This window comes from Siphateles boraxobius, unplaced genomic scaffold (genome assembly GCF_051911475.1).
Source record: "Siphateles boraxobius isolate OS27281-9 unplaced genomic scaffold, OSU_SipBor_1 33, whole genome shotgun sequence".
NCBI classification, from domain to species: Eukaryota; Metazoa; Chordata; class Actinopteri; order Cypriniformes; family Leuciscidae; genus Siphateles; species Siphateles boraxobius.
Window position 1 is genome coordinate 6,896,442 of NW_027508953.1, and position 18,013 is coordinate 6,914,454.

The window sequence follows — 18,013 nt, forward strand, 5'->3', positions numbered from 1 at the left end:
GTGGACCTCTGGAAGTAAGCATTTTTTGGGGGGGGGGGGGGGGGGGGGTTTGCCTGAAAGATGATTGAAAATATTTGATTTGAAATAGCTAGTATAAAATGCATCCATTGAACAGTTCAAATCCACCACCTCAACATGTAGATCAACCTTCTCAAGATTTATTTTCAACCATTGATAACGCAATCATAGCTCAGTTTTGTATAATGCAGATATGTGGAGTCACGCTACCTTCTGTCCAAGAAGTATGACCTCAAGCTTGTAAAACAATAAAATAATATACAGTGTATATGACATAAATATCTTAAAAACATGCTAAATTAAAGTGAGATGTAATTATAAATTATATTTGTGTTGTGTTTTAAAAACATTCTATATTGAAATGTCTTCACCTGAACTTTAAATGTACACATTTTTTTTTTACTAACGTGGAACATTTTCTAATACATTATTAATTTCAAAAGTTGTATCTTTTAATATTTAATGGACATGTACTAACAATGAACAATTGTGTTATTAACTATTGTTGACAGATTAATAAATACTGTAAGGAATTGCTCATTGTTAACTAACGTTAACTAATCAGACCTTATTGTAAAGCGTTACCAACAGGTTATTTTTCATGTTGACAGGACATTGTTTTCTTTGTTTTAACAGGACGGCGCAGCCTCATGTGGTTGAAATCCTAAAAGTTGCTTCGGAAGTTGGGAAAATAGACATCAATCAACTTTTTGATGACTAAGACGTGTTTTGTCATGCATTGATGGGTCAAAGCATACAAAATCAGTGATACTTCTGGCATTTAAGTTGTTTCTTTCATGCCTTTTTCCTGTAGAGTAAAACATACAAATACACTCAGATGACAAATATAGATTTTTGTAGGTCATCATTTAATACTCAGTAATACTTTTTAGAGCACAAATGGCTATACATCTGGTCAAAGAGAAGGCCATGGAAATTTCCACCTTAGAGTGACAGACAGAGAAGGATGAGTTTCTGATAACATTAAGGTAAGGGCATACAGCAAGACTGTGTGTGTGTGTGTGTGTGTGTGGTGATGATGATATTACTGATAGGTATATCCTATGTTATGGGGGTAAAATTTCCCAACAAGGATTGTAATTTTGTATTTACTACTGTATGTTATTATGAATATGAAGTCCCAATAAAACATGGAAACCCAACATCTTTGTGTGTGTTTTATTTAGATAGAAAATTATTTATTTACATCTCTCATTTTCTCGTATTCATCTTTGAAAATGTTCAGCTGTTAAGCTATATGTTTTTTAATAATAGTTATTCAGTAATTCACGGACTGTGTGTTTCATAGAACTGCCTCTGGAGTTCTTGCATTTTACTGGGATAAACTTTTGGAATATCTGAGAGCCAGCCATTCCATAACAAGTATTTAGCTGCTGTACGGTAAGATTATCATCATATTAGTATATTTGATACGGGTGGTAGTCTTAAATAAAGCAAAATGTGAAATGATAAATATACAAACGAAATTGTTTAATAAACCGAGTTTTGAGTCGTTTGTGTTGCAGAAAATGGAAGGAGTTAAACATGTTGAAAGACACTGAAAAATATCACATGATTACTAACCCAGCGACAGGGCATCAAGTCTGGACGTAAGACAATATCACATTTATAATTTTTGTTATTTCAATTCAGTTGTAATACCATTATACAGCTGTTTGCTGCCTTATACAGCTGTTTGCTGCCTGCTATTGAAAAACACATGAGAGTTCTCAAGATTTCAGGAGGGGAATTTGGGTTATGAGCTTTTCTCTCTGTGTATATAGCATGAGAACTGTATCAGAGCAATGGCAATGTTTTTGTGACTGCTGTTGTAATACCTATGACTAACTCCTCCTCTTTATCCAGCTGGGCAGATGAGCGTTTTAGTGATCTTTTTGACAATGCTGCCCTTGAATATGATCGATTTGGTAATGGGATTTTTGGAGATGACAGATTCAATCAATCCAATTGGTGAGTACGACAGTACGTTTCATTCAATGCACACTGTACATAATAAATGACCGTGAATGAATGACTAATAACTAACTGAGACCACAGACGGCATGATTCAACTAAATATGCATGGACAAAAATCCATGAATCATTCATAATGCTGTTACGCTTATTGTGTGGTTATGAATGTGTTGCATTACAGTTTATTAGTCTGTTCGAACATTCTTTGATTATATAGATGCATTTATGTATGCCTATTCAGTCTGTTCTTTTATTACACAGGGCCATTATGAAGATGGCGACAGTATATCCTCTTCCGATTTTTGAAAGATTGTCTGAAAGTGGCCTTGGAATGTCTGAAGGCAATGATTTTTTTATCGGCACTGATGACACACTCACTGAAGTAGTAGGCGAGGACATCTTGTACAATTTGAAGTAAGAACGCACTTGTTTGAACTGTTCAATCAATTTCACCTGTACAAAGACAATAATGTAGAGATAAACTAAACTTATGAATATATCCCAGACAGCAACATATTGTCGGCCCAGATACGCCCCACATCTGGTATACATGGATTCCACACTGCCGGATCCGGGCCGACACACTATGTTGCTGTCTGGCTTCTTCTGATTCATCATTATCATTTGATCATAAATAAATACAATAATTCCCCCTTCTGTCTTGTTCCAGGGGTATGCTTAATGAATTATGGAATATTATAAGTAATGAAATTTTGCATATTTCCATAAACAAGAAAAAACAAATAACATCAGATGTGGAAAGTGAGAACCCACTGCAACATTTACGGTAAGATATACGTAAAGTCCTGATATTTGTAATTATATACATGTAACTGTATAGTCGGTTTCTCCAAACAATTTATGAAGAATTTGTTTGATAACACATTTCGATGGTCCACTTTAGACATTCTGTTAACCCTTAAAAGCATGAATGTTTCACAAACATTATAACATATTTGGGTCTTTAGCGTTAAGGATCTATATCTAACACTGATGGATCTCTACCTGATGTGATAATATAAAACTCTCCTGATTTTAGAGTAACAATTATAGAGGAATAAAATAAATCATATTTTGTTACCTTTTTGAGCTTGGAAGGGTTCAGTTTGAACAGATGTTTTCTCATCACGGTCTTCGTCAGAGCTCCCAGTACATTCTGCATCTGGCTTATATTCACAATCTCAAACATGTTCTCAAAACTATCATTCAAAACATCTTCAAAATGTTATGTGGATACAGGAGGTGAACCCAAATGCAGACAGAGTGCGATGAACACAAGGTTTATTGGTAACAAACAAGAAAATAAAACCCACGAGGGGGCAAAATACAGACAGAACAGGGAAACTTAGACTGACAAGACTAGACTATGACTGTACGAAAACAAACTATACTACTAATAAAATGTTCACAATGACACGACCTTCCACAAAGTACTCACAGGTAAGATAAGCACGGAGAATGATATACACATTGTTTGACACAATGAACAGACAAAGGACAGCAAACACAAGGGGATAAAATAGGGAACACTAATGACAAGACGAGGATAACAAGGGGGCGGGGTTACGTAACGAGACAACACAAGCACATGGCCCAAGCAAAAGGCCATGTGCTTGTACACAAAACATGGGTCTGTCATGATTTTGCCACAAGACCAGAGAAATCAAAAGACATGATGGCAGAATCATGACAGAACCCCCACCTAAGGAGCGGCTACCAGACGCTCCTCAAAGGGAAACTAAACACAAGACAAGACAGGCCGTGACATGGAAAAAAACCAACAAAACATGGAAAACACTAATAAAGGCATACAAGAAAAAATAATAACAGGGTTGGGATGGAACAAAAGAAACATCAAACATGGCAGGGGAGGTGGAGGAATAACAGAGTTCATGGGGGTTGGTCCAGGGTGGATGGGTGTGCTGGGGGTCTTAGGTCCACGGGATGAGGGCGGGGGACGAAGAATCCGGGCAGGCTTGGAGGGAGACACACGAGGACGAGACTTGGGCAAAACAGTCCGGGGTTTCGTGGTGACAGGGGGAATAGTCCGGGGACTAGTGGCGACAGGGGAAACAGTACGGGGACTAGTGGCGACAGGGACGAACGGGGAAACAGTCCGGGGATGAGACATGACAGAGGAGACAGGGGAAACAAACAGGTGACCGGAGACAGCGGGGACTGCCGCAGCAGGTAGTGGAACGGAGACAAGGGGATTATCAGGCGGTAGGGGGGCGGGAACAAGAACAGAGCTCCCAGAGGTAGACCCAGAATCAACGCTCCAGAACTCCGATTCGGTGACCGCCATAGGCTCTGAAACTGCAGCGCTCTCGGCGGCAGGCTCGGGTGCGGTGCTCTCGGTGGCAGGCTCGGGTGCAGCGCTCTCTGCGGCAGGCTCGGGGACTGAGGGCAAGACAGGACGGACAGGGACTTCGAGGATCTTGACTAGACACGACAAATAATCAGACAGTGTCCTGGCAGCTATGATGACAGGCATTTCATGTTGAGACGAAACAGACTGCAAAACTGCATCGGCCGCTCGATCGGCCGCGGCTCTCACGGCAGGCTTCACTGCATCAGATCCGCAGGCTCAGGAATCGCGCTTCCAGCAGCAGATTCAGGACAAGCGATCACAGATTCCGCCTCAGGAACAGCGGTCACAGCTGCCGACTCTTGAACAGCGCTTACTGTTGCATCCTCAGGAACAACGGTCGCGGCTGCAGATTCAGGAACAGCGCTTACAGTTGCAGCTTCATTAACAGCACTCGTGGCAGCAGACTCAGGAGAAGATGGCGATGGAAAACGGGAAGCTCCCTTCTTTTTCCTCTTTCTCTTTGGCTGCGGGGCAATGGTCACAGCAGGGCTCGCGATCGGCTGGCCGGGCTCAACGGAAGACGAAACGGGAACAGGGAAGGCCACTTCTGGTTGGGTGAGGTCAGATGACGATGACTCTGTTGGGGAATCCCAAGAAACCCGTCTCCCTCGTTTCCCACGGAGGTCAGCGAGTGTGGAAGACAACTCTGGAGTCAGGGGCGAACCAGCCGGGTCCCCAAGCGTCGCGACGCCTATCATTCGACCCTCGGGAATGATAGGTAGGCGGGCAGAAGGTGAAGACCTCGAGGATGCCGCCTCGGACTCCTCCCGGGAGAAGTGGTCATACAGACGAGAGAAGTTCGACAAGATCCACTCACCCTCGGGTGAGTATGGAAGGGTGACACTCCTCTTGTTGAGGGGAGAAGACAACCAGACTTCTTTAAGGGGGTCCGGATAACGCTTGGCAGGGACGGGCAAACGGTCTGCAGGGTTCGGTTTTGGTCGGTTCATTCTGTTATGTGGATGCAGGAGATGAACCCAAATGCAGACAGAGTGCGATGAACACAAGGTTTATTGGTAACAAACAAGAAAACAAAACCCACGAGGGGGCAAAATACGGACAGGGCAGGGAAACTTTGACTGACAAGACTAGACTATACGAAAACAAACAATACTACTAATAAAATGTTCACAACGACACGACCTTCCACAAAGTACTCACAGGTAAGATAAGCACAGAGAATGATACACACATTGTTTGACACAATGAACCGACCCAGGGCAGCAAACACAAGGGGATTAAATAGGGAACACTAATGACAAGGACAGGTGAAACTGACTAGACTATAATGACAAGATGAGGATAACAAGGGGGCGGGGTTACGTAACGAGACAACACAAGCACATGGCCCAAGCAAAAGGCCATGTTCTTGTACACAAAACATGGGTCTGTCATGATTCTGCCACAAGACCAGAGAAATCAAAAGACATGATGGCAGAATCATGACAGAACCCCCACCTTAAGGAGCGGCTACCAGATACTCCTCAAAGGGAAACTAAACACACGAGGGGGCAAAATACGGACAGGGCAGGGAAACTTAGACTGACAAGACTAGACTATGACTATACAAAAAACAAACAATACTACTAATAAAATGTTCACAACGACACGACCTTCCACAAAGTACACACAGGTAAGATAAGCACGGAGAATGATACACACATTGTTTGACACAATGAACCAACCCAGGACAGCAAACACAAGGGGATTAAATAGGGAACACTAATGACGAGGACAGGTGAAACTGACTAGACAATAATGACAAGACGAGGATAACCTGGGGGCGGGGTTATGTAATGAGACAACACAAGCACATGGCCCAAGCAAAAGGCCATGTGCTTGTACACAAAACATGGGTCTGTCATGATTCTGCCACAAGACCAGAGAAATCAAAAGACATGATGGCAGAATCATGACACAAAATCAATATTTTGATTGCTGACAGCTTCTTCACCAGATACACCATCAAGTGACAGTGACACTAATATTTGATTGCGTTCAGTACTTGCTCTGCATTAAATCACTGAGCAATTTCAAGTTTTGCTGATGATACTTCCTATTCTTTTGTTTTTTGCCTGCGGTAACTATAAGTGAAACGTCAGTTTATCATTGTGTATCAGACATTGTCAGCTTGTGGAATAAAGGTGAATTGCACTTATTCAGTCATTAAAGATTCAATTATTGTTGTGCAGAAAAATATACTTACACTGTTGTTCCACACCTCGGGCCGTTAGTGATCTAATACAATTTCTACAAAAAATGAATGAGAAAAAAAGGCATTATTTTATAACTTTATAGTTTATTTTATTTTATATTGTTTATTATGAATTGATTGAGGAATACTAAAAAGGTTCAACTTTAAAAAATGAATGAGGAGGAGAGGGCAGTGAGGGTAGTCCCGGGTCACTTAAAGCAATTGATGTATGGGTTTAAGGGTTAATTAACTATTCTACTAACTACAAGTAACTTTACAACTACCTATCAACTAATTCTGGTCTAAGGTGGACCCTTGAAATGAAGTGTAAGCATTAAACGGATCCCAACCACTTTCTTTTTATTCGCAACAGCAAAATAAAAGCAACGTGCTTTGACATCTGGGACAGAGTTCTCATCGAGATCAACAGAAATAATAATAATTATGGACTTAAGGAATCAGCAAGGTAAAGCGAAACAGAAATATTTTTGTGCTCAAACAACCTGAAAGAAAATCCTGACATTTCCAGACAGCACGTTATGACAGTGCAGCAAGTTATGATTTTTTTAAATAGGCAATGGAATGAAGTAAAGAGCATTTTCATTAAAGAATTAACTGACAGTGGAGAAATAACTCAACAGAAGCTTGATGAAGCACAAAAGTAAGAAATGTCACATGTCTGCTACACATGTCTGAAAATTGTATTATATTACTATTACAATTATGCTGATAATTAACTAAATAACACTTTTTCTGTTTTCTTCACGGTAATAAAGAGTCTTTAATAGTGTCACACAAATTGTCTTCGACAAATATGTAAAAATGGTCGATGGTCTGGAGGAAAGGATCAGTGCTTCCACTGAGTAAGAACTTATGCTTCATTTAAAAAGTTCTGAAATATTTAATTCCAAAAACAGTTACAAAAATATACTATAAAATACCATAAAATCTTAAAATTTAAATGGCTAACTTTTCCATTTTGCAATTGCAGAACTCTTGGCAAATTGATGCTGAAGGCTTTTTCTGCCACAAATACTGTCCTGGTTAATACTCTGGTTTTTCTGCTGTCTGATTAATCTCTCACAAGGCAAGAAGTAAATTATGTTCTAAATGCTTCTGCCATCCCGTGTCCTATGATTAATCCTAGTAACTTTCCCTCTTCTATTTCTAGTATTTTTGCCAGTGCTCAATACCTGTAGTTGTTGACTGGAATGCTAGAGAGTGGAGACACTCTTCCCCACCCTTTAATAAACCTATACAGGAGTTTTCTGATGCTTTCTGTCATTTTGCTGAAATCGGCCCTGATGAACTCTGACTTGAGAGATTTTCTTTCATGGTGAGGATGCATCTGATGCTGTTTCTCAAATGTGCTGACAAGATTTTAACCGATTTATGACTGGTGTATTATATAGTTCAGATAATATACTGTCTGTTTGCTAACCAGATTTTTTTAAATTATTGTCTTTGGTGTCATTTCCTAGACAAATCATATATATATATATATATATATATATATATATATATATATATATATATATATATATATATATATACACATACATACATACATATATATTGACATTGACATATATAAATTTTGCTTATATAAATGGTGGGGGCATTCAGCTACTTCATTTCACCTTCATCTTATTTCATAAGCCTCCATCAACCAGCAGAGGACGCTGACAATCTGCTTCCACAACCTGCACTATAATGTGGACATCAACCAGAACCACTTTCTTTTACCGCCAATATAGACGCAAATAAAAAATGATACCATCCGACCTTATCTTCTGTAGTTAGAGGATACTATTTATAATAATGTCATATTTTGATGTCGGCTTTAGATCTGTGTGGCTGTATTTCTGAGTATAATTACAGACACTTGAAGTGTTTAAGCAGCAGAAGCATTCAATCTGGAGCAGGGTCTTTCTATTGCATCAGCTCACCTCTGTTTGCAGTGCTGTCACAGTGACTGATTTGTTTGGAGACCAAGGGGGAAGTAAAAATGGCGAGAAAAAAAGCATTAAGGCATCAAAAGATAGATGTACAGGCATTTTGAAATGAATAAAATAAAGCTTTATCAGCATTAGGGTGATGCATGTGTGAACCTGGCTGCTGGTGGAGGAACCAAAAGAGTTTGAATACAGTACTTTTGTCGAATTTATAATATATTGTTATTGTCAATGATAGCTTTGTTGCTATATTATGTTGTGGTGTTTAATACTTAATGAACAAGTTAAAAGGTTACTGGTTTGATCGTCACAAGGCCTAAGCCAATGAAAATTCAGTAAGCATTACTATTTACACTTACCTAAAGGATTATTAGGAACGCCATACTAATACTGTGTTTGTCCCCCTTTCATTTCATTTCATTTCATTTATTATACAGGAAAATTCAACAGCAACAGTATAGTTACAGTAAAAACGGGCCTGGCTCAGTTTAAAAACTGGTTTACAGCAGGTTCCTGTTCTGCAGCAACAGAAAAACAATACACAGAAATTCAGAACATGTATACAAGACATTGTAATTGATTAGGTAGATACAAACAAGACATTAAATAATAAAAAAAAAAAAAAAAAAACAAGCCAAAAAACTGTACATGAGCAGTCAGTGTGTACAAGTTTGACTACTAAGAAGAAACTGTTTATATGACTTTTTGAAATAAGTGAAGGACGATAATATTCGAATATGATAAGGAGTGTCATTCCAGATTTTAGTGTAAGTATAGAAAAACGATTTCTGACCATAGTTATTTTTGTACTGTGGAACTGGAATGAGTGCCTGCGAGACAGACCTAGTAAGGCGTAGAGGTCTCGAAGTTTGTGTCGGGATTTTTTTTTCGCCTTTAGAACTGCCTTAATTCTATGTGGCATTGATTCAACAAGGTGCTGAAAGCATTCTTTAGAAATGTTGGCCCATATTGATAGGATAGCATCTTGCAGTTGATGGAGATTTGTGGGATGCACATCCAGGGCACGAAGCTCCCATTCCACCACATCCCAAAGATGCTCTATTGGGTTGAGATCTGGTGACTGTGGGGGCCATTTTAGTACAGTGAACTCATTGTCATGTTCAAGAAACCAATTCGAAATGATTCAAGCTTTGTGACATGGTGCATTATCCTGCTGGAAGTAGCCATCAGAGGATGGGTACATGGTGGCCATAAAGGAATGGACATGGTCAGAAACAATGCTCAGGTAGGCCGTGGCATTTGAACGATGCCCAATTGGCACTAAGGGGCCTAAAGTGTGCCAAGAAAACATCCCCCACACCATTACACCAACACCACCAGCCTGCACAGTGGTAACAAGGCATGATGGATCCATGTTCTCATTCTGTTTACGCCAAATTCTGACTCTACCATCTGAATGTCTCAACAGAAATCGAGACTCATCAGACCAGGCAACATTTTTCAACAGTCCAATTTTGGTGAGCTTTTGCAAATTGTAGCCTCTTTTTCCTATTTGTAGTGGAGATGAGTGGTACCCCGTGGGGTCTTCTGCTGTTGTAGCCCATCCGCCTCAAGGTTGTGCGTGTTGTGGCTTCAGAAATGCTTTGCTGCATACCTCGGTTGTAACGAGTGGTTATTTCAGTCAAAGTTGCTCTTCTATCAGCTTGAATCAGTCGGCCCATTCTCCTCTGACCTCTAGCATCAACAAGGCATTTTCGCCCACAGGACTGCCGCATACTGGATGTTTTTCCCTTTCACATCATTCTTTGTAAACCCTAGAAATGGTTGTGCGTGAAAAATCCCAGTAACTGAGCAGATTGTGAAATACTCAGACCGGCCTGTCTGGCACCAACAACCATGCCACGCTCGAAATTGCTTAAATCACCTTTCTTTCCCATTCTGACATTCAGTTTGGAGTTCAGGAGATTGTCTTGACCAGGACCACACCCCTAAATGCATTGAAGCAACTGCCATGTGATTGGTTGATTAGATAATTGCATTAATTAGAAAATTAAGTTAGAAATTGAACAGGTGTTCCTAATAATCCTTTAGGTGAGTGTATATACAGCTTCATACAAAACAGAGTGTTTCAAAGCAGTTTTACAGTAATAAATATCAAAATAATGCTAAATGAAATTCTATAATGAATTAAATAATGGCAAAAGAATTCAGTTCTGCTGTAAAGCAGCTCTAAAAGGACAATAGTGTCATTGTTCAGCTTAAGTCATTTCAGCACTGATTCAGTTCAGTTTAATAACTGTAAAGTTAATCAATTATGAACTGAGTTCAATTCAGCTATAAGGCAGCTCAGTTCAGTTCTCATCCGATAGTTTCAGTGCAGTCAAATCAATAAAATTGCTGAATATTGAGTGTCCCCTGCAACTAAGCAAGCCAAAGGTGATAAAAAATATAAAAAAAACCTTCAGGAGCCCAGCCCTCTCAGGCCAGACGAACAAACATCACAAGTCAGATTGAGGATTGATATTATTTTGGATCTGTTGTGGTCATCTCTAGGTACGTGTCTACCAACTGGTCTGGATATGGATATGGACCGGATTCGGCTGTCTACGGTAACTTTGGGATAACCTTAGTGTGTTGTTGATGGTTGCCAGGGTGTTACTAGGGTTTGCTTGCTAAGGTGGTTTATTATGCTAGATATTTTGCATTGTATATTGTTAGGTGGTTGTTTACTTGCCTGATTCAGAAAAAAAGCATATCCGAAATAATAAAATATTTAACATTTTAAATATAATAAAAATGTAAATAATGTCTTTGTTTAAAAATGTTCCCACATGAATTGTGGTATGTCAGTACCACAACCAGTGCAGTACTAGTTAAGTACCAAAGGTGTAATACCTACGATTAGGGGATTGGTTTTCATCTTAACCCTGTAAAACCTGATACATGAAATAATAGTTTATTGGAACAGTTTATTAAACCTTTTTACAAAATATAAAAAGTGTGCATATGTGTTTAATGATTTGTATCATATTTGAAAAATCAGGCTTTTAAGGCTCAAATAGAAGAATATAATAGAGCTCATACTCGAGGATGAAAAAACACCAGTTTTATTCAGAATTAAACTGACCAAAAATATGCAATGTGGTGAATTTGTTATTTAGAGGGCCAAAAAAATATGATGAAATGTGATAGATTGTAATGCAAATCAACGATATCTTCTTAACAGTATAGCAGGCTAATTGCATAAAATAAATATATTTTTGACTCTATAATATAGCAAGATGATATTTAAATGCTTACTTCTATGATTTAAGCTCTGTAGTTTTCATTCAAAACATACAATGCAATCCAGTGATGATTGAGACATGTACAAATAAATGCTCCTCAAAAGCCCGTTCTATCGTATTTAATACTTGCAATTTACAATAAAAGTTATTCTTACATTTACTTTATAAAAAAGCATTCCAGATTTCACAGCAAAAAGGCGATTACCATAAGGTAGATATTTTTAGAATTATACTATAAAGTTATTTTATGTACTAAAAAAAGTATAAATTGTCAATCAGACCACATACGGCATTTATAGATTAATATTTATCATGTTTGTTGATCATTTAGAGGCCAAAATGCACACATCAAAGAAGGTAGGAGGAGTTAAGTATATGCGAAATAACAATATTAGCCTTAGCAAGCACCAATAATGAAAAGGATTACACACATTACTGCAGTTTAAACACAACAGGACTTAAGCGAGATTTAGCAGTCCTATTTCATCTATGGTGAATTAGAGTACACTAATTGCAGGGATGATTCCCCTGGAGCAGCTTGAGGTTGAGTGTCTTATTGAAGGGCACAGCACAGTGGTGTTAATGCAGGGTTGTTATCTCACTAACATTTTCTTACTGGCTTATCAGGCCTTTAAACATTATGCTGCTCTAGACTTCAATTAGTATCCACTGTGGCCTTTATAAAATATGAGACCTTAAGAAATTGTATTCATTTACATTGTTAAAAACACAATTGTCTTGATATTATAATGGTTACTGAGCTAATTAGCGAGTCAGATTTTTTGTATCTGTTTTTATCTTCTCACTTGTCCCACTTGCTCATCTGGATTTTTTTTCTCCCAAAACAGTTCAGTGCAAAAACTCTTCCCTGCAGCATTGTTCTAAAGATTTTATTACTGATATCAGTGACAGTGCTGATTGCCTACATAGCACTACAACAAATTCTAACCCTTAAACCTGGCAACACCCGAACCGTAATCTGTTTTGGGAAAAAGTCAAGTGTCCACTATTGGATTTAATGCAGTAGGCCTACGTCATTGTGGTGCAGACTGCAGTGAGGACATGTGGTTCTGCAGTTGGTTAATTATTGACATTTTGGGTCAATCTGTGCTTCAGTTGTGCTGACCCTTTCTTTAACTGTAGGTGGCGACAAGTTACTGTGTTTATGAGCGAGACTTTGAATCATTCAATCAAACGATTACGAGAGCGGCCAAGAGGCGAAATAAAAATATCACTGCCATCGATGCTGAGAGGACGCTATTACCTCAAACGGTTAAAACTATGTGAAAAATACAGGCAAGTCCGACCCAAATGTTTAATGTCACGATTTGTACCATCTGTTTGCAATTTTATGCATTCTTTTGCAAGCAAAGTTGACCTGAGAAAGCAAATTGATATGTTCATGCAGCTAACAGAAACAAATCAGAAATGCATCCGATGTCAGTTCTTTTTTTATCGTCACTGTAACATATTTGTTATTTTGATTAGATAATCATTAAGTGTTCTAAAATAGAAGCAAATAAAGGGCAAACACAGAACGTTGGTAGGGCCTACTACAACATACCCAACCTTAACGTTTTAACAACATGGCCGAAGGGTTGCTATACATAGACATGTATTATTTCTATGTTTCTATTGCTATACGGTGAAGGTTGTTATGGCGTTGTCACAATGTTGACATTGAACCGTCTGGACAACCACTGGACGACATGTGCTCGTCACTGCCCTGAAGCGCGAGCCAGCCTTTCAAATTTCAAGCGACCGTTGGGCTCATTGTTGTTTCATTCTTCATCGAGCAAGGATACGAGAGAATTGCGTTTAATTTACCTCAGCTAAATAAGATAAGTATTGATTCAAACACAACTTACAACTTCCTTGTCAAATTCAACATTTATTTGTTCTGTCTAACTGAAGGGACAGAATAACGTTAGCTGATAATTCATGGAGTTTGCGATCTTGTGTAAATTACAATACTAGTGTAGGCTATGTTAACGTTAGGTATATTTTGGTATTCAGATATCCTTTAATCCTTACCGTTAGTAAAGGTGTTGAACATCTTCTGGTCAGGTATGACAAATATTTTAACTTTATGGCAAAAGTTATTAGCCACAATGAAGCCAGAATTACTTTAATGATGAGTAGCCTAATTGACATTTCAGCACTCATTGAACAGACAGTTAGAGCGTGTAACGTCACTTGTTGCACGTTAAGTTTTTCTTTTTCTTTTTTTGGAAACGCACAGAGAGAAAAAAATGTTTGTAACCGCTCGTACACCTGTGGATTTTTTCCTTTGATTTCTCTGCTATTTAGTCTCATTCTTTCTTTGCTCTTCTGGATTTGTTGTTGTTTTCTGGAATGATTCTGGCTACTGACCTTTATCTCCGGCTTTCGACTATGCTCTCATGTCTGCCATAAACAGAACCCGGTTTTGTTCATTAAATCTGCCTTGCTTTTTATGTTTTATTTATTCTACTTAAAAGAAAATTGTATATTCGTTTATTTAGTTTTTTTCTGTTTTCCCCACAAATGTATGACTTTTGGAAGTGCAATTTGATTAACATATTTGGTTTAAATAAAGTTGAATTAACGTAACTTAACCTTATGTAATTTTACTCTTCAAAGTGTACACTTGCAGGTGTTGATTATAATGAATTTACCGTTAGGCACATTAAATGATAATTAGGATAAACAATATTTAAAAAGTATATCATTATCTAACATCTGGCTAATAAAAAATTAACCACAAAAAATAACATGCTAAATGGGGGATATCTATATCTAGCGTACATTTTGTTTTGTCAGAACGTCGTCTTGCAGTTTCTGAATGTCACGCAACGACAACCCTGTCGCGTCTACTCTTACAATTATACGTTGTTATAATGTTGTGCACATAGACAGCGACGTTCCCATAGTAGAAATGCAACGTGCCACAGATGTTGCCACAACCTAAATGTTTTTGCTGGGTATAGGCTACATAAGCCTATCTAAATTCAATGCAGTGACTTTTGTGTATATTAAAGATGGTCATCTAAGTATGACTGTTTGGATATATATATATGAAATGGTAACATTTTACAAAGAGTTTTTTTCTGAGAATGCAGTTGTGAGTTCTGAAAATGTACAGGTGTGTGAATTCAGTCATAGAATGCGGTTGTGTCTTTGCTCAAACATGATACACGACAGTCGTCACTACTGTAAATTACTGGACTGTGTGTGAACCTAACTGTTAAGGACTCAAATACAGGACTGACAACCGATTTCTGCTCCTCTGTGAACACAGCCAATTTATGAGTGAGTCACTGTGTCTTGAAATTTTGATATTTATATTTCTACAGGTAGCCCTAATAAGATCATTTTCAAAATGCAAGTTTTTATTATTTAACTTTGTAAATTTGTAGTTCCCAACAAAAATTTCTCTGACCCATTATACTAGCATATATTATTAAGTGAAAGTGTGTTTTCTTTTATATGTATTTTAATACCCAAGATGGTTTGTCTTTTTGAATCAATATTTGATGTCTCATAGATGGACTCTCTTGTGACATTGTATTTTTAATTTCACTAAACTGTTTTGTGGTTACTTTGCCTAATGTGAAATCACTATTTTCATTCCAAAAACTTAATATCCAACACTTAAAGTAGTTGTGTTGTTGCAGCACCCAAAATATACTACTACTGATTTCACTGTATTTATTTTAGACTCACCAGATTTTCAACTTACAGAAAAAAGACTACTTAATAATTACTTGCATGAACATCTTCATAGATTCGACTGCTCCAGACACAAAATCATCTGCTGAAGTTTATTGCAGATATACATATTCATATATGCGTCAAACTATGGTTGCAGACACTCAGTCAACTTGCTATTGAAAGTTCATGGACTGGCTTTGACCGCTACAATATGGTGGATGGATTATGTATAGCGACCCATAGAAACAGCCGTAAATGAGGCATCTATAAAAAAAATAATTTTTTTTTATATATATATATATATATGGGTTATCGCAGGCTAAAATACTAGTTGTCTACAATTCTATAACCCTATTCGGACGGGACTTTAACATGGAGAGGTGGGGTAAAGTAATAATTACCAGAGCCTCTCTGTGATTTTAGTCCCGTCCGAATGTTCCATCTCAGTAATCATTGCGGACAATGTCAGTAAAGATTATGGTGATTTTTACCTTCAGTAAAAACTTAGGGCTGTCACTTTTGAGAAAAATCAAATTCGAACGGTTATTGAATATCAAGTAATGTATTCGAATATATTCAAATTTCTACGAGACCCCCCCCCCCCCCCAAAAAAAAATATACCGTAACGGAGATTCAATCACACATTTATTAACAGTCTGACAGTCATAAACAGGACTCAGGCCTGTCTGAAAACATTTTTTTTGACTTAATGTTTTAAACAGCAGGTTATCAATTTAATCTATATAAAGTGCCACTAAGCTACATGGAAAAAAACTGCATCGGAACAGCACGGCACAAACAATAACGTGACTGCTTAAACAGCAGGAGTAAGGCCTATAGCCTAGCCTCATTTCTTATTTCAATTCATTTCTTAATATTGTTTGCTAGAAACACCAATTTATCAACTTGATCTGGGTCAAGTGCGGCTCTCTTTTTATTGGCGATGTTCCCCGCGGTGGAGAACACGCGCTCAGTGCGCGCACACGTGCCTGGCACACACAGATTTGCCCGTCAATGTTGAGAGAAGTGGTATACGGTGTAGCTGTAGAACCCAAAATATTTCCAGACTCGACTTTTTAGATGAGTTGAGGTCGTAATTCTCCGCTCGGGCCGTCGTTCTGTGTGTTATCTTCCATTTTCAAAACAGGGAGGCTATTATTCGCTTGATTTGGTCATGGGCTTAACCTTGGTTCACACTACATGATTTTAAGCCCGATTTGCAAATCGTTTAGCTCGCCGACAGGTCAGGGTGTTATCGTGTGCAAATCGCGGGGGATTAGTGGGCGATGAACGCTCGCCAATCTTTTAGTATGAAAGAGCCAACAACACATCAAAGACCCTCGCAGACGCCTCGCAGATGCGTCGCCGAGCCTAGAAAAATATCTAGCATGCTAGATATCCAGAGCTGTCACACGACTCAATCTCAATGATGTCATGAGCAACAGCCAATCACAGCAAGGCATGAGTTGAGGGGACTGGGTAAATACGTGATTTTTGCCGTCAGCTAAACATAAACATGCAGCTACATCTCCGATATAAACATGCTGTACTCACCTCCAACTCTCTCTGTAGCACAGACCTGCTCTTCGCGTATGCAGATCCACTCTTTCGCCCTTACTCTCTTATTTTTTCTTTTTTTGCGTTTTTTATCAGAACAAATCATCGCGCAAACAGTTTGCAGTACTAGTTTCTGTCTGACGTCCATATTCGCGTGTTGTGTTGTTCTTCGCTGTGTATTGGCGCGCATGCTGTTTCGAGTCAATATAGACATTAGACAGATAGATTTGTAGACAAGATAGAATCGTTGGGTGACAGAGATGTTGTCAACTCGTGTAGTGCGTTACCTCCTGTTGCGGATCAATCACGCTGTGTCGTGTGGTGTGAACAGCTCAACAACTTGAACACTCCTGATTTCTCAGAGACCAAGTCATTGTGACGCGGCGAACAAGACGAGAGACGTGCGGATCCATTTGCAGGGCTTTATTCCAAAACATGGTCGTATACAGGCAAGGTCAACAAACAGCAAACAGGAATTGCAGAGGCATGACACAGAGTTATCCTTAGGGAAAGCGTGGGTCGACGATCGGCAAACAACATCCAACAGGGGCAAGGCAAAGAGAGATAATCCAGGTAACCAGCAAAATCCAAACAAGGCGCTAACAGAGTCCAAAGGGCTAGGCTAGGGGTAAATCCAGGAAACACAGGCTAGAATCAGAACACAGGGAAACAGGCAAGGCAATGAACACTGGATGGGCTCAGTAGAGTAGCTAACACTAGGGGAGCGCTAAACGCAATACAATACTCGGCATCAGGGAGAGAAAGTCCAAGGCTTATGAAGAGTGTGAGATAGTGTGTGATAGTCCTCAGGTGTGAGCGTGATTAGTGGAATCAGCTGTGTGAGTCGTCAATGCAATGAATGATGGGGATTGTAGTGAAGTGCAAGAGTCCATGCTGTGATTTGGTGACCTCTGGTGGTGATTGACCGGAAGTGCATGGACCAGATTCGTGACATAGCCCCCCTCCAAGGAGCGGCTTCCAGACGCTCTTCCACAATCCACGA

General features: G+C 38.9%; 1 protein-coding gene across 1 annotated transcript; it reads left to right on the top strand.

The window, feature by feature from the left end:
• The first annotated feature begins 885 nt into the window (after positions 1-885).
• On the top strand, positions 886-7,825 carry LOC143701727 (uncharacterized). The gene is made up of 10 exons (XM_077195284.1): positions 886-1,007; positions 1,328-1,419; positions 1,545-1,628; positions 1,885-1,989; positions 2,254-2,406; positions 2,663-2,779; positions 6,931-7,023; positions 7,132-7,218; positions 7,334-7,420; positions 7,549-7,825. Exons 3-10 carry the CDS (start codon positions 1,564-1,566, stop codon positions 7,631-7,633), a joined length of 792 nt encoding a protein of 263 aa, XP_077051399.1. The 5' UTR covers positions 886-1,007; positions 1,328-1,419; positions 1,545-1,563; the 3' UTR covers positions 7,634-7,825.
• Positions 7,826-18,013: the final 10,188 nt, after the last annotated feature.